The 24,837-nt window shown below is 31.7% G+C and overlaps 1 protein-coding gene and 1 long non-coding RNA gene across 2 annotated transcripts; both read left to right on the forward strand.

Annotated features, from left to right (window-relative positions):
- The first annotated feature begins 7,804 nt into the window (after positions 1-7,804).
- On the forward strand, positions 7,805-14,188 carry LOC134708558 (uncharacterized). The gene is made up of 4 exons (XR_010105856.1): positions 7,805-7,894; positions 8,364-8,527; positions 10,075-10,217; positions 14,087-14,188. It is a non-coding gene; the product is annotated as an uncharacterized LOC134708558 (long non-coding RNA).
- A 1,003-nt stretch (positions 14,189-15,191) lies between these two features.
- Positions 15,192-24,393, forward strand: LOC134708563 (plexin-B3-like). Its single transcript, XM_063569211.1, has 8 exons — positions 15,192-15,314; positions 15,976-16,164; positions 16,515-16,584; positions 17,220-17,444; positions 17,992-18,156; positions 21,879-22,116; positions 23,201-23,228; positions 23,956-24,393. The coding sequence occupies exons 2-8, from the start codon at positions 16,016-16,018 to the stop codon at positions 24,233-24,235; spliced, it is 1,155 nt and encodes a 384-aa protein (XP_063425281.1). The 5' UTR covers positions 15,192-15,314; positions 15,976-16,015; the 3' UTR covers positions 24,236-24,393.
- The last annotated feature ends 444 nt before the right edge of the window (positions 24,394-24,837 follow it).

Consider the following 24,837-nt stretch of genomic DNA (forward strand, 5'->3'; position numbering starts at 1 on the left):
GTCGTAAATCCACAACTAACCGAGTATTGAAATCAGCCCCGCATCCCTACTATCCTAATATTGAATATACACGGTCTCCACGAGGTCGCTTTTAACCAATCATATTCCTAGAAATGTAAAGGAGGTAAGATAAATATGCATCTGTGCATTCAGATGAGCACAACACGATTTGCAAAGACTAACACATAAACAATAAAACAAAAGCTATCGTAAAACAAAAGATCTTAGTTTATCTTGTTATTCTTTTTTATATAATACTTTCCTGATACAATACTACGTAAATAAAGCATACATGTTCTTTGGCATTTACTTTATAATATTTTCAGAAGAAAAAAAAACCACAATTACCACACCAAAATCAATACTGATATTTGGTGAAACATGTACTAATAAAAAAAAAAGTAAGCAGATATGATCGAGAATATTTGCCCTGTAGGTAAACTTTCTCTCTTAGTTATTTAAGATTAAGTATCTTTGATTTTTTTAATCTTTGTTAAACAAAAACACATAAAGAGACGGTTTGACAGAATCAAGTATTGCAGAACAAACAATGATAAAATAACTTTAAAAAAACATTTTACAAAACATATCACAGAAAAACAGATATTTAGCAAGTCACTAATCGAAGTAAATGTCCTCCGTGAGAGACAATTGGTATATTATTTTTTTTAAACCAAATGATAAATTATATAATGGGTATTATCACTGAACTAGTTTACATATTTTTAAGGAGCCAGCTGAAGGACGCCTCCGGGTGCGGGAATTTCTCGCTACATTGAAGACTCATTGGTGGCCTTCGGCTGTTGTCTGATCTATGGTCAGGTTGTTGTTGCTTTGACACATTCCCCATTTCCTTTCCTAATTTTTTTAGATATTTACATGTTGTATACTGTCTCTTCAAACTGCGATAGTTTTACTTCCTTTCAGAACCATTCCAGTTGTATGTGATATCAAACTCTACGCTAATAGACATGGAGGAAGTCATTATAGCGTCAACAACTGTCAATGTATTTAAATGCTCTGCGTTCAACAGGTATATATCATGCCTCTTTTTCACAAATTATCAAAATCATAGAACTAAAAAAGATAACATGTGTTAAAGTTGCTACATTAGATACTTTTGAAGATAGAAAAATGGCTAGTGCACAACAAAATTAATATATTACGTCAATTCTACCTCAGGAATAGATTACCTTAGCTGTATTTAGCAAAACCTTTAGGAAATAGGATGATTTTATCGCAAACGTTTATTCGGAAAATGGATTCTTTCACAATACCCTGTTATTTACGATACTTACCCACTCAATATAAATTATACATGTTCGGACTTTTAAATGCTAGGATTAACAAAAATTTAAAAATATCGAAAATCGATTAAATAAGTTAAGAGATTTAACTGTGTACAGTAGAAATATATATCACTATTTATAAATTAATTATCTAATTGATATGATTATTACGATGTCCCGATATGATATTGCTGGAAAGTAAGACGAGACAAATTCAATACACTTGTGGTTTTTGAAAATTATAAAACTGGACAGACCAGATGTCTGTTTTCTCTATTCATATATTTTTGCGATCTTAGGTCTTTAAATACATATAAAGGTTTCCGATCTGAAAGTTAATATACTTTTTTTCTATTCCCGATGTAGCTGTTATGTCTGAGTATATGTTCGCATGGTATGCGATGTAGCATTACAGAAGACGCTAAAAGAGGGCGAAAGATTAATTAACATGCAAACTCATAGATCAAAAATAAACTGACAATGCTATGGCTACAAACAAAATATAAAAAGATAAACAAAAGTACAAAAAACACAGTTATGTCAACTGATATTTATCAGATCATTACTGAAGAGAGAAGTTTATGGTCAAAACGCGAATCTTGCGAAGAACATTTAATGCAGTTAATGGTAATTCTTTAACCGGTGTCTTCCTTATCAAACAAAACAGATTACAACATCGATATACTAATGTTGCATTTCTTTAGAGATTCATATTCTCTGACTGTGTTTTATATTTCTTGCGGCGATAGGCGAAAGAGATACAGGGGACTAACAGGAAGTATAGTTAATGTACCGTGTAAAGCCTTCATACTAATTATATTTTGCGGGATTGTCCTGATTTCATCATTTATAACACTTTGATTCTGATATTTGATTTCTTCACATGATACAGGAGGTTTTTGGCTCTTTTCATATCGTCTACTACAATATATAATATAAATTTCCTTTACATGGTTTTTAATAAATGTCTTATTATAAATGAATTTTTAGCTGCGGTGCATGTGCAAATACAACTGGTTGCTTTTGGTGCCTGGAAACCGTATCATGCGTTAGACCAACCTCAGCCTGTGCTACCTCAGTAACCATTTCGGTAGGTTATTCAGCATAATGATGTACGGGATTGATGAGCAAGTTATATTGCAATATCAGTATATCTGCAATGTTCCATTTTTATATTTTTCGACAAGCAACAGTCACATTACAGGTTTATTCCTTAACACTCTATTTTTTTTTGTTATACATTAAATACATGTATACAAATTAATTCAGAACAAATAACTATACATATACCATTTCTAATTGATATATTAGTGTGCTGTTGACGGGGATATTCTCATTTTAGACATGAATACTCTTTTTACTAGACGTACCATATTAAAACCCTAAATTTATAAATTCACTATTGTCAAGGTACCTGAAAATGTTCTATAAAAAAGAAAAATATTCAAAGAATGGCACAATATTATATAAGAATAACCTGTTGAAAGACTGATACTTTGTTTAAATTTGCTTCTCTGATAAACGTGTTTTTTATACCCTCGGCAGGGTTTCAACAAAAAATAATTTAAACATTAGTACCCTTATCAGGAACTTACTTAATCAAAATCAAAAAGCAAAAAATACTGTATTGTGACAAAACATTACAGCAATTGTATGTTATTGCCTGTGAAAGTGTGAACCGTAGTTTCTGAAGGAAAGAACTTATGTCAAGTTATCAACAGATAATTTAAAGAGATGGTTTTAGGTCCATTTATTTCATGTTTTTCAACATGAATGTTTGAGGTGAGTTAAAATCTTGAATACGCGCTTAGAACGACTAATGGGCTGATATCGTCGGATAATATTTAACAGTAACTCAGTAGTGGTGTCATCTTCTCGCTATTCAATAAAACAAAATGTGCCTGTAGCCCTATTGCTAGTAGATTTCATTTTTTTCCAACAATTGAGACATCTTCATTTTGTTCATTACCAGCACAGATAGAACCTCTAATAGAAGAGCACATAACTACACTTCTAGAGGACCTGAGTTCACATATATACAACAAAGTGTTTGTTTTGAATATTTGGACTCTTGTTTGGTTTACACGAATATTTAATTTGTGTACGCCCCGTCGCATACAGTCATAGCTAAGTCATTAACTGTTATGTCTTATTTTGAATTGTAAAATATCTATGAACGTGAAAAATAACCGATAATCATGAACGTGTCCACCAAATCACACGTCAAGTATTTGACGATTTGAAATAAAAACATATTTTCTCAAAACATATGCAGCTCGGCGAAAATCAGTTACCCCTTAAAAATTCCAACCTGTTGTTAGCTGTTTCGCTTTGGTCGCTCTCTGTCAAACTGATATAAATTGTTTTAAAGTAAATAAAAAATTGTTTCGACATCACACTGCTAGCCTTCTTTTACATGCGCGTCAAGAATGCGAAAAGGTGTAGGTACAATCCAAGGTAAACTCAAAAGTTGGTACTTGATACTATTCCGCAAAAAATACGGCGTTTATGAGTTAGAGAAAATTTCGATCTGCTCAGAATGATATGTCAAGGAAAGATTACATCTTCTTGAAACCATCACTTATTACTTTATGAACTAGCACGTAAAACATTAAACTCAGCGTGTCGGTTAAGCACACATCAGGAATTATATTCATATATCATTATGATATTCTCGTTCTGAATATGCCCTAATTACACCACTGTCCAAGGTGAGGGGGAGGAATAGGATCCCGCTAACATTTTTAACCCCGCCGCATTTTGTATGTGTGTGCCTTTCCCAAGTCAGGAGCCTGTAATTCACTGCTTGTCGGTTGTTTATTTGTTACATATTTGTTTTTTTTGTTTTATTGATTTTTAACATAAATTAGGCCGTTAGTTTTTCTCGTTTGTATTGACTTACATTGTCATTTCGGGGCCTTTTATAGCTGACTATGCGATATGGGTTTTGATCATTGTTTTAGACAATACGGTGACATATAGTTGTTAATTTATGTGTCATATGGTCTCTTGTAGAAAGTTGTCTCAATAGCAATCCTACCAAATCTTCTTTTTCATAATCTTGACATTGAACGTTAAACAGCCTATCATTCAATCACCGTAACAGGTCAGAATATAGCTTGAGCATTCTTCTTGTTGAAAAATTCAACATTCGGTATCTGCCTGTACCAAGTGTAGAGCCTATCATGCAGTTGCTTTGATGAGTTATTTTATATCATATAATTGTTTAAGATTACCTATTTTAGCGTATAAGGTCAATGAGGTTTCATGTTTGGCATTGTTTCACTTTTGCCATGTCAGGACGTTCAGATCTTTTGGTGTGTGCTTGTATTTTGATCATACATGAAGACCGTTAAGTTACTTATCCACCTCCTATTGTCACTTGAATGATACATGAAGTAGTATCACTGGGTAGACTTATACGTGTTGACCTTATAAAAAACCAGTTGTGTTTCGGAGCATTAGATGTTGTACATATTCTTTTTTGCACAACTGTATAGGAATACGGTATAAAAACCAAATTGGTTGATTTTTTATAATGTTTAATTCGTTTAGTGTTTGTTTAGTCTGTTATGTTTTTATTTTGGTTAAAGATGACCAGAGACCAATGTCCCAGATTAACAAGTACTACAGTATTCATACAGGGTAGCGACACAACAGTTCTAACTGAAAATTTGATGATACATGTCATTAATTTATATAAATATGTAAGTAAATAATTTATATTTATTATATCAATCAATTTTACAAATGCTAATATTTGAAGAAAAACTTCCAGGATACCTATTCAACACTGCAATAAGATCATTGAATATCGTTTTTATTGGTATGAATATTGATTTTGTTATCAATAAATTAGAAGCTAACTAAATATTACTAGTATGTTATATACATATACATATTCATGGATCTACAATCTGTCGATACCTGTAACTTGGCATTGCACAAGGCCATGTTTTTTTCTCTGGCTGTTTATGACGTCTTTACACTTAATCCATTGGATGTTGGATGTGTACAGATTGATAGTTTAGTCTTAGATGCATGTTTTTTTTTTATTAGTTGTTAGTGGCTTTGAACTCGCTATCAGATAACTGCGAGTACTCTCAGATCTGTTCATTGTGTCTTTTTGTGTCGGGATGTATAAGTACCTTGCCACGTCCACTAGTATTTTTGTCCATCTGATGAATTAAGCCTTTTTCAACTGGTTTTTATTGTTCATTCTTATGGTGTACTGTTGTACCACTGTCCCAGGTAAGGGGGATGGGGTTGGGATCCCGCTAACATGTTAAACCCCGCCACATTTTTTATGTATGTGCCTCTCCCAAGTCAGGAGCCTGTAAATTAGTGGTTGTCGTTTGTTTATGTGTTACATATTTGTTTTTCGTTAATTATTTACGTAAATAAGGCCGTTAGTTTTCTCGTTTGAATTGTTTTACATTGTCTTATCGTGGCCTTTTATAGCTCATTTTGCGGTATGGGATTTGCTCATTGTTGAAGGCCGTACGGTGACCAATAGTTGTTAATATCTGTGTCATTTTGGTCTTTTGTGGATAGTTGTCTACATCTTCTTTTTTATATTCCATGTGTATCATTTGGAAGCCTCTTACAGCAATTTCATTTAGCTTCCTCCTCAATGCAATATTACACTATACATGACGTCGTATAATATCATTGCAATTGAAATTAAGTATAAATTATGCCGTGAAACAAGAGGCATGCATTGATATTTGTTTCAATAATAGCAATCCTAGACAAGCATTAGATATCAATGGCAATCACATCGGTATATACCTGAAAACAAGTATTGCAACACTTCCATTGAAAGCAATGTAAAATGACACGATCTTCGGTCTATTCACATAATGAAGCAAGTGTTAACAAAAATATAAAAAAAAAGTTAAGTCCTAATTATTTTTCTTTTTATAGAAACAAAGCACGGGTAAACTGTTTTGCGTTGTTGGTAATGAAGGGTACGCAGCTGTTTTAGATGACTCATATACTTATGTTGTATGTCAGGATGTAAAGGTATATAAACGTGCTAAACATTGTGCACGACATATGATTTTAAGGCAGCAGTAGTTGACCGATAATCCTATTTCATATTTTTGTTTATTACATTCCAAAAAACTATTCATGATTCCATAATGAGGAGTACCCAAATTGCATCTATGCGTAAATTCACATCATTAAAAACCAAATAACAGATGTTTTGGTGTTTTTTTTCAAATATTTCGAAGAAATTGACTCTACTGCATGCTCACTATTTTTTTATTTTTAAATTGATGCTTGAAACAATTTTTTTGCCTGGTTATTTTTTTACAAAATGTCTTTTTGTGAACGTCGCATGGCGGCGTTTCGTACATTTTGTTTGTATATTCGAATACATTCACCTATTTCATTAGACGTGTATAATATCAAATAATCAAACTAAAAATTGTTTAGTCTCAAAAGAAAACGTTTGAAAATTGCTAAGCTGTTTATGTTGAATAGGTGTAATTTGGGCACTCAGTGCAATTCAGGTACCCTGACGTTATATATATAGTGTTACATTGTATCAGATCTAACCTGGAGTGTAATAACTTGTAAAATGTTTCACATGGCTTACTGCAGTAGGAATTATTCTTGCTTCTTGGGTAAACTATTAACTAAATATCCGGGTACAAATCATGAAAGCCTTGACGTCTGCAAACATTGAACTTGGTCATAGATGCATACTTCTTTCATGTAATTTGCTTGTTCTAACAGCAATAATGATAAAGTTCAAACAAAATTACGGAAAACTTTCTAACTTTGTATTTATCACATATCACTTCTGTAGAATGCTTTCCATCAAATTGCATGCAGTTTAGACACAAGCACACTCTTGTTTGGGTAAATTTAACGAAAACGAATTTAGAGGTCGTCAAAGGGTCTTATTTTGACATGTCTCTTATAGTCTATCTGACATTGTTATTATTATTATTGGTATTTGTACATGTTTACTTGTAATGGGATAATTTATGTCGTCAATCAATGTCCAGGACCACACTGTTTTGAATATGATTATATTTTCCATTAAATGACTGTGAGCATATTCTTTATGACAAGAGAGCTTACAAGTTCGACACATAGGATCACTGCCCATTTGTATAAACAGCTAATCCGATTGGTATCTTTTCTTAATTATTTTTAAATTGCTTAATTACTGAATCTTCACTTTTATGTGTGTTTAAAATTATTATAACAACCTTAAAAAACAAAAGTATTTTTTTTGTAATTCAGCAGTGTTTTTTTGTTTTCATTAGTTTGAGATCATTAACAAAACTAACGTCTCTGATTAAGTTAATGTCAAATGAACGTCGGTTTTGAATAGACAAAGCAAAATTGACATTATCAAATAGTTTTTCATTGGTATCAATTCTTCATCAATTAAACAACAAAAAATATTCTATAAGAGAGGAATCGATTCGCAATTATCGAATACGAAATATGAGTGTTCGTGTTTTATAGCAAGTGAAATGCATACTCATACTTGTAGGCTCCAAGATTAGACAATACGAAACTGTATCTAGAATGGTGGAACAGTGGTGTTAGTTCAAGATTAGATAACACTGCCGATGTAGAAGGTAAGGTTATTTCGCGGTAAGAAACGTCCTACCTTACAATGGGACGGTGTTAAAGAATATTTACTAGATATAAAGGTACACTCCCTAGTTGTCTATTTAAATATATTAAATTCAAAAATAGTGTTTCAGGCAGTTATACCTACCTTTTTATATATAATTTATATAAAATTGTCATGAAAGTTGTATAAAAAAAGAAATATTTCCATTATTGACTGCAGGCAATACCCAACAATTCGTTTTTTTTTTAAATATGTTAAGTTCTTTGTTGATAATGAAGATTATATGTGTATGCACATTTATGCAAATTGATATTTTTAGTAAATAAACTCATCAAAGAAACCAAGATTGTAACTGTGTATATACTCCACACCTTCATGTTGTCTATATAATACTCATCATTGACGCTCGAACTGAAAACGGGTTATAAAGAAACAAAAAGTAAATTGCTGTATGGCTATTCTTATTTTAGTATATCTGTGTAACGACTATAGTAGCAGTTGTGGAGTTTGTAAATACCACAAAAACAAGGGATACAAATGTGATTGGTGTGGCTCATGCAAAACTACTATTGATGGTGCACCAGAGACATGTGAACAAGAAATACTTGATCAATGTCAGCCGTCTGTATCAGGGGTAATTATCTAAAGAAATTATGTTGATTAACTATCTTTGCGCGTTTTGGGTATGAAAAGTTTAAGAATATTATTTATTAGAAAAAAGTTAAATCACAAATAACTGAAAATCAAATCGGAAAATCCATAATCACATGGCAATAACAAAAATAACAAAACGCATCAAAAACGAATGGACAAGAACTGTCATATTTCTGACTTGGTACAGGCATTTTCAAATGTAGAAAATGGTGGATTAAACTTGGTTCTATAGCGCTAACCCTCTCACTTTAATGAAAGTCTCATCAAATTCCGTTATATTTACATTGATGCGTAAAATAAACAACCACAGAAAAAAAAATAGTCAAAATATGGGTACATCAGTCATCATCGTATAACAATTTTAAAAGGAACAATTAAACAGAACACAAAAACATCTACTATCTACGAACACCTTGATTGATTAAAGTGTCTGCCGTCAGAAAAATTATATACGTCACATAAATTTGTCGTGCAATGTGAATACAAACAATTTTTAAATTTACATAGGTAATGTTAGAATACAGGGTAAAAAATCAAAAGTATGTAAGAATAAATATCAGAAATAGACCCGAGATTTCAACTAGTCCAAAAGATTTTATAAGAATCCAAAAAAACTACGCGATTGAATGATTTTGACGTTTGTGGTTCAACGTATATATTAATTCATAATAGAAATATATCATAATGACATATAATGTAATAATATCATACTGAAAGGATATATTAAAGAACAGAGTCACGTAATATAAACAAAAGAAATACAAAAAGTCGCATATACAAAACAAACCACCAACAAATGAAAGCCAATACATACACATTGACGAGATGTAATTAGCCACGTCAAACGGATATTACATAAAACCATATAACAGTAAAAGTAATAATTAATAATAGAACAAAGACAAATGAAAGAACAATACACGTTGTTAAGATGATAAACAACATCAGTATGCAGAACCTATACATCAAGACCATCTTGTATTATTTGAGAAGTTGATACGGAATATTTATCAACAATGTCTTGGTACCTTCCGATGAACTTTTTTTAGAAAAAGGACGCGACGTTCTTTGGTATACCCCTGGTTCATCAACTTTCGACTCAGACACAAATGACATTTTACAAAGTCTAAGTAGGAGCTGCAAGCTCTTGAATATCGAATAAGTTGTGAAATATATATCCCATATGCAGGTGAAGTTGGTTTATTGCTACTAAGGTGAAATGTACAATGTCGAGCAAATATCAGCTGTTTATTCATGGTAAGTTTGATACCTTGATTTCCCCATGGTAAATACACTATTAGATTACATTTAATGTGGAAACTCGTTTTTGATTCGCAAGCCCGATCTTGCGGTCGAAATAATTAGGAGTACGATTATCACATTCCGACTCTAAATTCAACAAAAAAAATGTTTCATTTTGTTATTCGGGCACAATGTATGTTCTATAGTGCACTTCTTAAATTTGTATTAACGTAGTCCTTGTTGTTTCTTTTTCGTGCAACTCAAAAAATTTAATGGAAATTACAGGTGTATCCATCTGCAGGGCCTGAATTTGGCGGAACGTTTGTTAACATTACTGGAACTAATATTGGTAACAGAGGAGATAATATTTCAGTTACCATAAATGGTGTAAAGTGCGAAAATGTGACAGTCATACAACCATCTTCTGTGTAAGTGAATTTATGATGTGTAAACTCAGGCATCTGTAATTATTTATATGATTCTTCATTTCAAGCAACCCAATAATATATCTATTCTACACCCTATCGACTTATTAGAAAAATATCCGATAAAAATAGCAATCATCAATAATGCCTTTCTGTACACAAACATATACTACAAGGGCAACGTCAACACCTCGTGGTTGTTATGGTTGTAAAGTTGGATTATCGAGCCTTTACTGATAACGTTGTAATTTAAAAAAACAGATATGGAATGTTTATCCACTTTTTAGCTCAACTGGCCCTTAAGGAGTTATTGTCCTTTAAACAATTGTCATTACTTTTGATAAATTTTTGCCAAGAAAATTATAGATAGAGAAAATTGTAAGTAGCAAGAATGCTTAGTAAAGTAAGATCTACAAACACATCACCATCATCAAAACACAATTTTGTCATGATTCCATCTGTGTCCTTTCTTTAATACGCACATAGACCAAGGTAAGCGACACAGGCTCTTAAAAGCATCTATTTTGATATTGCGAGTCATTTGTTTCCTATTTGTAAATTTTGCAGGGGACAGTAAGTTTCCAAGAACCTTTCAACATAGTTTTTTTTTATTGAAATTTGATAAGAAACAATGTGTACAATTTTCTCCAATGTCAGCAGATGTTTTGAACTTAAAACCTTAATCAAGCAATCGGTGACAACATCATATGTATACCACACTGTCAAAACTTTGTGCTGGCGATTCATATATCCCTGTGAAATTGAATTAAGGATACTACCGAAATTGTAAGGCCTTCCTTGATTTTTACATCGATGAAATAATAATATATTAAAAGATGGGCTATAACAACGAACTGTCAAAGCGATATAAGAATTCTCAATATACAGCCATCACGATTTCGTGTTTAAGATTAAAAAAAAATGGTCGTTTGATTTGTAAACTTTGCTCATTTTTAAGGTAGATTTCCGTTTTGCCATATAGACTGCAAGCATAAAGAGACACGTTCTCTGCAGCCATAACTTATCTCGATTCTTTTGGACCTAGTACCATTGATGCAGTCTTTAGTTTTAGTATTTTCTCCTCACCTGTTTCAGTTCTTATTCTAGCAATTCTACCTAAAATTACTGGGAAATGGGTACTTAAAAAAATCTTAACCTGAAGTTTAGATATTATAGGACCGGCACGGATAAAAATAATAGTCAATGTCAAAATGTTCAGGCTTTGGTTTAATCTTTACTTCGATCGTTGTTGTTTATTTACGATTGGTTTATGTGTCTTAGAAAACTTAGGAGCTAATTAGGGTCAGTCAAACTCATAGATAGAAAATAAACTGACAACGTCATGGCTAAAAAAGACAAACAGACAAATAACGAGCCCCGCAAAAATGATGTTGATCTCAGATGCTCCGGGAGGGTAAACAGATTCTAATCCATATGTGGCACCCAGGTAGATAGTCTAATTTGGTAGGTCGTATTCATGAAAAGCAAAGGAAATTGTAGTTTCGACCTAAGGAACATTGTCGATATCATCTGTGAATGATCATTCCATAACTGTCAACCAACTAGTAATGGCGTCCGTAAAATTTACGGAGCGGTGATTTAAACTTCACAATTTGGAACCCTTGGTTTAATAGCTTCTAGGTGAGCAGCAACCCTCTATCAAGGAAATCATGATAGGACATACAAGCCCAAGACTATCGTGCCAATTGGGAAATATATACTCCTTATGCAGGCGCTGCTGGAATGTTGCAACATATAAATTCAAAGTTCACAATTGGACAGATGACAATATCTCTCTTTTCGTAAAGTTGTGTTTTAAGGGGGTAGACCTGGTATATTGTAGACAACTCTTACACGTGTATTGAAAATCATTATTGCGTTTTAACATACCAGTAAATTAAACACTGATCAAGCATTTATGCTGTTAAAATTTGGCTGTGAGAATGTTGCAGACAGACGATTCCAGTGATCTGTTCATGTTTGACACCACCAAGCATTCAACTAAAGAACATTTTCCTTTAATGATATGAATGAAAAGGTAGAAAATTACCATTCATACATGAACTGTTTCAAAAACACCAATGAACTGAGTCTGAGAAGTTCTGGAGCAACTCTGCTGACAAAAGGACCTTGTAGCATCATTTAGAAAAAAAATGTCTTGGAAGTTTTTGAATATTTTGTTTGAACATATGAATTAAAAGATGAAGTAATATGACTTTATTGCAAAGTCATTGATACTTACTGTTTGTGTTATTTTCCAATATAAAAGGTAAAATTCTAGAAGATATGATCTAAACATCAATCCTAGTACAAGCATATGCTAATAGATAATCTAAATTAACACAACTATAGTACTTAGATAGTGACAGACTGTCAAAAACGATGAATTCTGATAGCGTCTGCAATTGATGACAGGGGGATTTTGAAGTCTGGGGAGATAAACCAATAAATAGTTGTAATAAAATTTATGTCAACTCGTTCCAAGGATACTTGTCCCATACTGAATATTACTGTTTTTACTTATAAAATCAATTAGAATTATTATTTGAACAGTACACATTTGACTATTACACATTTAAAGAATGCAAAGACAGTCTGTAGTAGTTTTGTAAGGAAAAAATGAATTTTCTCCCAACAATTAACTTTTTTCGTGTGCCTTGTTAGCCAACTTCTTGAAAAATTTTGAAAATTTCAAACGGTTATATTTGATAAAATTTTGTGATTTAAAGATTAATTACAAAAAAATGTTGAAACAATTTTTGCAGGAATTAAACGATAAAATTTGTTTCTGGTTAATTTGAAAAAAGGTGTAATCTGACCTGGCCAGACTTTTTCGCCTTATCAATTATCAAAAGCCGGTTTTGTTTTACATTCAGGCTATTTTTATTATCATTTTGTTTCAGGTTTACTTTAAAAAAATGTTTTTCTATGCAATTTATTAGTAATAGGTATTTCTAATGACAACATTAACACGTGCAGAAACACTCAATGATTTTTACCTATTAGTGTTTTCGACCGTTTTTTAGGGTACCCAAAAACTGGTCATATCCAATATACCTTACACATAAAATGAAATGGAAAATCTCTTAAATACTTCGCCAGATGATGCATGGACCCCTACCTTTACAATGATGTAAATATAAGAAAAAATAAACTAGCGTAAAATTTTGGTGATACCAAGGCCAACCCCTTAAATCGACCCTCACGTTCAATTTCTAGATGTAAGTCAAGATATGAGGCCCACTTAACTTTAATAACCTTCTGTGAAGCAAAGATTTGTGCAAGATATGACCACCGAGTAGTTCGTGTATTTTTGTGTGTAGATTTTAACACATTTCAAATAAATTATCTTTTCTGTGGACTGCATTCGTTAGCAGTCATATGTCTGTACATAAAAGACTGTTGGTTATATTTATAATTTAGGAAGTGCATAAAACCACGAGCTTGAATTCAGTTTTAAATAGTTCTGTATTCAAATTCTGTATCTATTTTGTAAAAGATTTAGATTCGAATTTTTCCGTTCACACATTTGATTTAGTCACGTTATATAACATGCATTTTCATACTTGATTAGATTGTCTGCAGATAAATAAGACCCTTCTTGGGGTAGCCTTCACAGTTCTTTCCTGTGATCTGATATTCAAAAATACTAGTACACTGACAGGGGAGATGGCATAAGAATCCCTTGATAAGTAATCAAAAAGTGGACTGACATCCAAAAAAATAATTATCAACATTCCCAGCGTATTTCTTTGTGCTAGTGGATAAAGGAAATGTATTTTCAAGCATTCTTTTTTAATCTAGGTTGTAAATGTTGATGAATTGTAAAATCCTATCTTTTTCAAAGCTCAATGAATTTTTTTTTTTTTCAGTATCAGTTGTATAACTTGCAATGGATCTACAAGCACACAAGATCTAGATGGAATAGAAGTTTCGGTGAATCGAGTCATAAGCCTTTTAGCAAGACACATGTACACATTTCGGGTAAGCTACATACATTATATCTTACTGAAAAAGTGAAATAGAAAGTATTGTATCATACAACATTTATTTATTAGTCAATATGTCTACTTATCTATTATACTAACAAGATTACAAAATATTATATTATTAACTTAAATGTTTTACTACCTCCGGGTGCGGGAATTTCTGGCTGCATTGAAGACCTGTTGGTGACCTTCTGCTGTTGTTTTTTCTATGGTCGGGTTGCTGTCTCTTTGAGACATTTCCCATTTTCATTCTCAATTTTTTAAAACAAATATTTATTCTTTTTAATTTAAATAAAACAAATAGTTGATTTCTTCAACCATTATCGTGCCTTACGTATCATAAATATAAATAAAATAAGTGTCGGTGAAAACCTCAAAGCTCAAACACTTGAAACGGAAAACGAGTGTCATATTGCTAATAAATATGAACATCCGTCTCGTTTTCAATGAGTGTCCCCCAAAAAACGTAAAATCACATAAATACTGAGCTCCAAGAACATTCAAACTGGAAAGTCTCTAAATCAAATGACAAAATAAAACCTCAAATACATCAAACAAATGGACAATAACTGTCTTATTCCTGACATAATATAGGCATTTCTTATGTAGAAAAATGGTGTCTTGGACCAAGTGTTATAGTTAGCTAAACCTCTCAATTGTTTGACAGTCGCATCACAATTCCAATATATTGACAACGATGCGCTAACAAAACAATCAGACATGATAGGTATAACCTTCGTTAAATATATTATAATCAAAAGATTTAAATATACTATTGTATAGTCATTAAGTAATGGAAAAAAAATACACGCTGTGACAATATGAAAAAAATAACAGCACTTGAAATTACATATTAGGTGGTATTAATAAATTCGATGTCCAAAACCACACATAGTTTCTATTTGACGTGTTGCTTTTATTAAACATTAAGATGCCACGATTAGTATTAGATTATTTTTTTAAAGATTCAGCTTGAATTGTAAACCTTTTCGCCGAGCAGCAGCATTGTGTCTGGAGGAAGAAAGATATCAATACAAGGAACAAATATTGGTTTTACTGGAAGTCGTTACAGCGTGTTATTTTGTAATAACATCAAATGTCTACATTGCAGGTAATTTTAAATATGTCTGAATACTTTTGTTTCTAATCATCTTTTCGATCCTTTTTAATTGTTTTATGTGCCTACTTCTAAACTAGCTTATCATACAACTTCAGATGATAAATGGTAATCTATTTTCTTTTTATATACATAATGGCAGATGGTTTTTAATTTGATGCGGAACTGTTCAATCTGAATTCGAGGAAATTATATCTAACACTTAAAAAAAATTACATTCTATATATATATGTAAAAAGTAGTATAACAAAAATACCGACTCCAAGGAAAATTCACAGCTCCTTTATCAAAAGGCAAAATTAAAAGCTAAAAACAACGGCTTAACTATTTGTCAATATACCCAAGTTGATACTGTTGTATTTCATGCAAACGCTGATACCAACAGCTTAGTAGACAAGTAAACCAAGGAAAAAGATAAAAATGTTCTAACAAATCGTTTTACGTTTCGTGTCAACATAAACAGAAAATCATTAATTTTTTTTAGCTAGTAACATTAAAACATTATGATTATTCATACAGATCATCGTCTCTTCTTCATTAACAATTCATTGGATTTGAAGAATACTAGCAAGATAAAATGCCATTTGTGTACTACTCTACCGCTACATATTTCCAAACAAAATGAAACATCTTTCAATATTTTATTTGTATCTAGATTTATTCAAATTGAAGACGACCATACTTTGACATGCAATATGGAAGGATCAGAGAGTGTCATAACTTTAACATATCTGATTGTAACTATAGATGGAAATACACATCTACGTCTCAACAGCGAATTTATTATTGTTGCTGATCCATTAGTTGTCCCCCTGTCTGTAGACAGTTCTACTGTATTTAGAAGGTAATTGTAATATCAGTTTTCGATTTTAGCAGAAATAATGTACCTCATGGTGTAGTTTTTGCTTATAAGAAATTCCCATGCAATGACTTTCAATTTTATGTCTATATCTTTTGTCTCGTTTTTGGCAGAAATGTTTGAATTTGCTACCTACAAACAATTCCACATTGTCATAAATTATTTAAATAAAGCAAAAAGAATGGTTATTTGGTACTTCGCTACAAATAAGTTTAAACCAAATGCAATGGAATTGAAACGATGATTTGTTCATTAACATAGTTACTATATGATATTATAGGTTACTTATATGTCAACTCGGTATAGTGATATTTTAAAACGCAATTTGTTTTCAGTGGAGGACAAAAACTCACTATAACAGGAACTGGCTTTTTAAATGTAGGGATTGTTATTGTAGACACTCCAGTAAGTATGATATTAGTAGAATTAGTTCAGTTATGAAAATACCCAGATTAAGGTAGTTCGGGGGTTTAAATTTTCGCGCCGTCTGCGCATAAAGTTGCGCATTGATATCGTAAGTGATGTACATCGTCGTAATTTTCCGTAACAGTAAAATATGATCATTTAAATAATCTTTTTTATTCAAATGCATTGAGAAAGAAGTTAGCCTTATGATGCAGTACATGGTTGTATATTATGTGAGCTAAAAGATAACAATGATCAACAATAAGAAACCCCACGGCTTTATTAAACTACAAGAGAGTCAGACATGAAACATGTGAAACAATTCTCAAACGTTACAATTGATGACTTTATTTATAACCAACACAATTTACGAAAAAACTAAAAGGACAGACATGAACCAACGACAATACCTCAATTGCATGCACCTTACTTAGGACAGGAGTAAGTCTTAAAACTGATATAAACAATGACAACATAACAGGTCAGCCTCCTCAAACCAAATCTCGTACAATCACCAGGGATTTATCATGCATTGCTACAGTGGTAATTGGAAAGGTTGTTTATTTATCTGAATTTATTTTTAGACAAATTTAAACATTGATAGATTGTTTCTATTATGCTGTAATCAATTATAGGATGCTGTCCCATGTACAATAATATCTGATAGCAGTGTGATTTGTAAATCTCCTCCGTATGTGAAATCAGATTTCGAAAGAAGGAAAAGAGCAGCTGTACAAAATATCTATGTGAAATTTGATGATTACAGAGTATCCTTGGGAGTATTTTATGTGAATGATCCTCTATTCGAGAAACTATCGAAAGATTTTGTATATATTAGTAATGCAGTCATAGAAATCAAGGTAACATAAACTCAGGATTAAAATTTAGCAATTGCGCCATATGCGCGTTTCGTCTATAAACATGATAAAAGACTCATTAGTGACGCTTGAATAAAAAAAAACAAAGTTGAAAAGTAAAAAGTTAAAGAGCATTGAGGACCATAAAATCCTAAATGTTTTGCAAAAGACAGATACAAAGATCTTTTTCTTAGGTAGAAAAGCCTTAGTATTTCAAATATTCAACAGATAATTTATAATTAAAATCATGTCAACACAGAAGTTCTGACTACTGGGTTTGGGATACATTATTGTTGTCAATATTTAGTTATTTGGGGTTTATTTGCCAGTTTTTTGTCTATACAATCGGTCACAAAACACAGTTTCCTGGTATATTTGTAATTCTTTCTATTAACAAGCTTTTGTACATTAACATAAAGTATAATTATATCATCATTACCTAAAAACTAAATAGAGTTTCGTTAAATCACATTAATTTTTTTTTTAAAATAAGTCAAATAAATGATGTGCATTTGTACATGTATGACTTAATAATGCCTCTTAATTTCAGGGCAGTGGGTTACTACAAGGTGCTAGAGCTGATGACTATTTAATCCGTGTAGGCCTAGATGGTTTATGTCTTATTACAGATATAAACAATGACAACATCACATGTCTACCACCCCAAACCAAACCTCGTAGTACTACAAACACTGGAGATTTAGTGTTTATTGTGGTAAGAAAACCTTTCGTTTTTGGTTTACTAATAAATGTTTTAGTGTTGTACTGAATGGTTCATTAATTCTTCAAAATTCAACCTAGACCCAGCTACCAAAAAGTGTAAGTACTCTTCTTTCAATAGTTTTGTCTATTTTTGACCACTTTAATTGTGTTTTGACCTTTTTGTTTCGGATTACAGCTGATATGATTTTCATAGTCCGTTATGTTGTAATGTTTCACTACCGTTTCATGTTAAGGGGGAGATTAAGATACTCATAAATATGCGTAAACCCGTATCATTGTATATGTTCCAATCCAAACAATAAACTATGTCATTTATTTATAGCTGCCTGTCATAATGGCTATTCGTAATTAATGTGTTGCGTAAGGATAGATCGGTCTATTTGTCTTCTCTTTTAAACGCTTCACATAACGATAGTTAGAACCTCCTTGTTCACATACAATATAACGTGTATAAATAAATCTGTGATTTTAAAATAAACTGTAAAAAAATTATAAAAAAAAATCTGAAACCAAAAGAATTTCCTTACTGCGATGTACAGTTGTCATAAGACAAAATTAACTTTTAACTGATTCGGCCCCGAACCGGTTGATAACTCTTATGTAGTTGACATGCATTTCTGGCGTATTAATGATTAACCTGAAATCTTTTATTGGTTTCACTCTTGGGGCGGGGGGCAACTTCAAACTTTTTTTGGTAGGGGTGGGCAAGTACCCCACCCTTTTCATATATGTGTTAATCAAAAATCTATACCTTGTCATATATTAATTAACAAAAACAGACCTATAGATATATTTCAATAATTTTCTCGCTCATCATCACGTTCTTGTTAAGAAGCAAAATAGTCGCAGTAATATCATTTTCTTTTGCAATAAATTTGTCACATCTTAAACACTTTTTCTTATTGCCCATTTTACATCTTTCATTATAAAGATATTTCAATTCCAATATACAATACATATAAAAGACGTTTGGTCAGATCATAGAGGTTATTACATCTATGGTCAAATAAATGTAATATCACCCCAGAGTGTAACACCTTCACTGATTTTAACATGTTTAAATATTAATTAAAAACTGATAAAATGTTTCATTTTCGTTCCCTCCTAAAGGATGATGTCACAATAGAATTTCTTTAAATACTTGTTATCATATTTTAAGTATACAAACCCTTGAATGATAATTAGGGGCAATTGTCAAAATAGTTGGATTTATTGCATCTATCACTGGCATCAGTGGAAATACCACGTCAGAATAAATAGATTTTAATTGGTTTGACAAATAACTGATGCATTTACGACTGTGGTTTAACCGCATCAAGAATAAATACGGACAATTGATTAGTTTCAGATACTTATGATATAATCAAGCAAGTGATAATATCAACCTATTGATATATTTAATCTGAATTTCTCACCCTTTTCATATATCATAGAGCATGAAAACGTGACCTATTCCAGCGGCTTATCCCTACCACTGATTTTATAGCAAGTGCCCCCCCCCCCCCCCCCGAGTTAACTCTTTTTTCATATCGTGAGTTGTTATCTAAATCCTGTGTAGCATGGACACACTAAAAGTAAGTTTTACAGCATTAATAAGCCAGGAAAACACAATTAATGTTTTTTTAAGTATTCAATACAGTCCAATTATAATGATATTTTACGTTGAAAGAAAAGTTATTTTGTAATTAAAAATGTGTTTAAAACAGAGAAGTGGCTTTTATATACTATAAAAATAAAGAAAAAGTTGTGACATGGTATTATAAAATTAAGAAGCATATTCATTTTGCACTATATAATTTCAAGATATGTAGAAAGTCCATTGAATTATTTTTGCTTTACACTTACATGGTGAATAATATTTTCTGCAAAAGATTGCAATTGTAAGTTTCTATTATGGAAGTACTAATTATAACTACATATAAGATAGTTGGAACAAAATTTGCAATAACCCATTGATCATGTTGATATAATTCAAATGTATTATTATAATGAAAAATGTTTAAGTGAATGAGTAATTTCAATGTTTTGACTTCTATGTGGAGAGTATTAAATAGAAGTTGTTGAATGACTTTTCAAGATGCAAGTACCCCACAGTGTCAAAATGACGCCGATTATGGCAACTATGTAACCACACGGCCTCCAACAGTATACAAAATCTTTACATTAAAGTCAGCATTTAACTGTGTAAACATGACAAATATGAAACAATTTAAACCAAAAAAAATGTCATGAATTTTGAAAAGAATAAGCGAAAATCAAATGATTTAAAGATCGTAAAGCAGGATCAGACAATGTCAGAGCCATTCATAACTTGTTAGAAATAAATAGTTCATATGAGACTAAAGTATCGATTAGTGTACGTCCAAATTATATAGTGTAAAGACAACATTAATAGTCTGTATAGCTAGGAAAACATGATTATGTTCAAAACCAAATTATAAGGAAATAATATAGATAGAATATTGGACCATAAGTTTCATCAGTTATAATTCAATTTATAATATGAACAATATTATAAGTTCATTGTAAAACAATATTCAAAGATATCATTAGTGCTAGATAAGTTTATTGAAAAAATCAATGTGTTAACATAATGTTTAGCAGGCAAGAAAATGTGTAAATTACGATAATTTGACTTATCTATGAACGTTCTGAACATTATAAAGTTATGTGCTATATTTGCAGTACAATAGGCAGATAAATACTAACGCAAGAATAATCCTAACCAACTTAACATTGTAGTGGCAAACATACAGTAGATTTCAAAACAGATTTGCACAACAGTCTTTTGTATTATATATATATATATAATTGAGAATGGAAAAGAGGAATGTATCAAAGAGACAACAACCCGGCCATAGAAAAAACAACAGCAGAAGGTCGCCAACAGGTCTTCAATGTAACGAGAAATTCCCGCACCCGGAGGCGTCCTTCTGGTGGCCCCTAAACAAATATATACTAGTTCAGTGATAATGAACGTTATACTAATTTCCAAATTGTACACAAGAAACTAAAATTAAGATAATACAAGACTAACAAATACCGGAGGCTCCTGACTTTGAACAGGCGCAAAATGCGGCGGGGTTAAACATGCTTATGAGATCTCAACCTTCCCCTATACCTCCAGCCAATGTAGAAAAGTAAACGCATAACAATACTTACATTTAAAATTCAATTCAAGAGAAGTCCGAGTCTGATGTCAGAAGATGTAACCAAAGAAAATTAACAAAATGACAATTATACATAAATAACAACAGACTACTAGCAGTTAACTGACATGCCAGCTCCATACTTCAATGAAACTGATTGAAATATTATGAATATCATGCACAATCCTTCCCGTTAGAGGTTTAGTATCATACCATCAAAACATATACGAGAAGAACATAACCCGTGTCATGCCAACAGTCTATATATATATTTTTGTTATATTTTATGAGAATGGGAAACAGAACCATCATTTATCGAGGTTAATATTTACTATTTCAATTTGTTATATACATTGAAAATCGTGGTATTGAGTTATCAACGGTTGAAGTTTCAAATACCTATTTCAGATTGCAAGGCTTTATAATTAATTATTTCGGTCATTTGATAGTAACAACTGACATGTTTAAAATACTAAACTATATCAAGGGAACTCAGTTTCTAATGAGATCTGGTATAAAGCAAATCATTGAATAAAGTTTTTAAACATTTTTTTATCATATACAGGTTATCGTTGGGAACATCAATGAACCTGTTGGATATTTGCGATATGAACCTTCTGTCATTGGAAATAGTAATATAGTTCTATATGGAGTAGCTGGAGGTGTTACTATAGGAGTTTTGGTTATCATAGCATTTGTCGTTATAATGATGCGGCGTTCAATGAAAAGGAAAATAGATAAGACAAAGACTGAAATGAAGGAAATGAAAGAAGAAATTAGCAAGATTGTAGTTAAAGCCGATGGTATGTTTAATAACCACGTGGTATCCTATTGAGATGGCTGCCATAAAAAAAATACTTACTCTGTCGACCATTGAGAACTTCCATCACAACTCTCTTATCAAATCTCGGCCAAACAACAATCTAGATTTAAATTTTAAACTCTGGAACATGTAAAATGTATCTCCTTCAAGCAAATCTCACAGTCCTTGTCAGGGTTTGGCGTTACTTGTGGTCCTTTCCGAATTTATCAACTCTTCATCGTGTGTACTAAGATTTTTTACTTTCAATTTTTTTTTATATTGCATCCAATGCGAGTTATTTATGTTTCATTAGTCTGAGTAGTTCGCATGTGATGCAATTTGCTTGTACCATTATTGTTATTCTTTCATTTTGTTAGCTAGATACTATTGGGGTTTTCTTTTTCATTACAATAAATAATGTGCGGCCATTTTTCTTGTGTTACAAATTGTAATGTCTTTAAAAAAATTCCTTCAGTTTGTTTTTATAATAGGTTTTTGCTTTTAGTTTTTTTTATCAACCTTTGGATAATAGACCTCTGGAAAAATGTAGAATAACAAAAGTACTCCTATGAAAATTTTAAAAGAATAGATAACAACTGGCATATCTGACTTGGAACAAGCATTTTCATATTTAGGAAGTGATGGATTAAACTCGATTATCAGCTAGCTAAACCTCTAATTTAGATAACAGTGGCATAAATTCCATGATTTGACAACGATATATTCTTAGTGGGGGTGTTAAACGACCTTGATTGGCTGGTTAGCCTTTGCATTGTCAGATTGGTCGTTTTGCAAGCATTTTAAAAATGTTTTTGTTGTCAAGTATGAAAAAGGCGATCATCTTGATTTTGCTAATCTATTTGTTGGTTTACTAATTATTGTTGGTTTGCAGCTTACCTCCTTCACAATGGCTTCTAACAAAGAAACACTTACTGCCTTTCTTTTCGAACTAAACATACATATTCAAATGATTGAGTTGACTATGATTGGTCATTATATTAAGTTTTATGTTGCTACATTGCTAGAACTAGATTGATTACTTGCATTCAACATAAAATCTGCAATTCACTTTCTGTCTTTTGTAGAATTGTCTGCAGGAATAGCAAACTCCAGGTATGGACGTGTTTAAATAATAATTTCTTCGTGTCTTCGTGCATTTTATTGCATTTCTCAGCCATCAACGCTGACACAAATGTCCTTATTATTCTAATACAACTGTTGTTCAAATTTCGATTGAGACGTCAAATACGTATCGCATGGTCTATACTTATAAGGACATGATTTCGTTTACAAAACGAAAGAATATCTTCATACTTTATAGAACAAAATTACCGTGTGATGATCTTTAAAGTTTAGAAAAATGAAGTAAACAGGAATATAATATGTAAAATGTAAAATGCAATTCGGTGATTTAGTATATTTTTATTTACACTGTTTCTGTAAATGTTTTCTACGATCGCACTACTCGTCGTATTGTTGTACACGTAAAATTACAAACATATCATACAATTTAAGTTCAGACTTTGGAATATACCGCAATACATGAAATTATCAGAAGTGGTATCCACATTTACCGTGACAAAAGACAAGAATGTCTGTAAGAGTTAAGAAAAAAAGGGAAATGTACGCCCAGGCCTGCAATCTAGGTGAAAAGCATGAATATACGCTTTCCGGTATCTAACTGATTTTCTAATATTATTGTTAAAGGGTTTTCTTGTTTTTGTTTCAAAAAAAATAGTCTGTTTATAAATGAAGCCGATTTCAAGATAGAACAAGATTTTATTATAACTTTGTTTTCATCTAACTTTATCTAACAAATCGTTTCATTTCTTTATGCAAGGATGCAATTTGATGAGCCTTATGACGAAGTTTATGATGAAATAAATTCAGAGGAAGAATCATTTAGCAAATCACATAGAAACACATACTTAGATGTAACTTCTGGATATGAGGATCTTGGACAAATGACAGCAACCAACCCGTATAATGATCTTCAACAACATACTGAAGATCAAGAAGCGGCGACTACTGGTTATCTTACAAATACACAGCTATTTTCTAATGACTTGAGCCAATCCGAGGATTATATAGAACCGGTAGATAGTAATACAACAAATTAAAGCAACAACTCAAATCATGTGTATGTTAACTGCAGATGATATGAAAACTAGCGGATTGAAATAAACATTCAACAGATAATGAACTTAAACAAAAATACTTGAGTATATCAATTTCAAATATGAAATGTATTTGTTTTAATAAAAAATTGATATACAAAGAAAGAACTATTGATTTTTTTTTTCTCCACCTTTTTTTTATTTTGTTTTTACGCTGTATTGTTGTTTCAAATGATTTCGATTAGATTGTTTTGTATTTGATATCATACAGTCTATACGTTTTTTTATCCTTTTTGTCCAAACACTTTGCTTTGTAAGAGTTATCTCCCCGAACACTCTTATTATAACATCTACTTCGCAACTAAAAAGAAAGGAACAAATTATTTTCTTTCAAATTGCTTGTTATATTCTCAGAATATAACGTTTTATTTTGACCGGAGCGTTAAAATGACTCTATATGAAATATTCAACTGATGTATTTGAAATTAATGATATGTGTTTGTAACCTTTAAACCAGAAGTGATAGTAACCTAGGGTGCTTTAGTGAAGGTCATTGTTCCAATAAAAGATAAATGAGGTCAACTTTCTGTTCTAAATTTTGATTT

The sequence above is a fragment of the Mytilus trossulus genome, chromosome 1, assembly GCF_036588685.1.
Source record: "Mytilus trossulus isolate FHL-02 chromosome 1, PNRI_Mtr1.1.1.hap1, whole genome shotgun sequence".
Lineage (NCBI taxonomy): Eukaryota > Metazoa > Mollusca > Bivalvia > Mytilida > Mytilidae > Mytilus > Mytilus trossulus.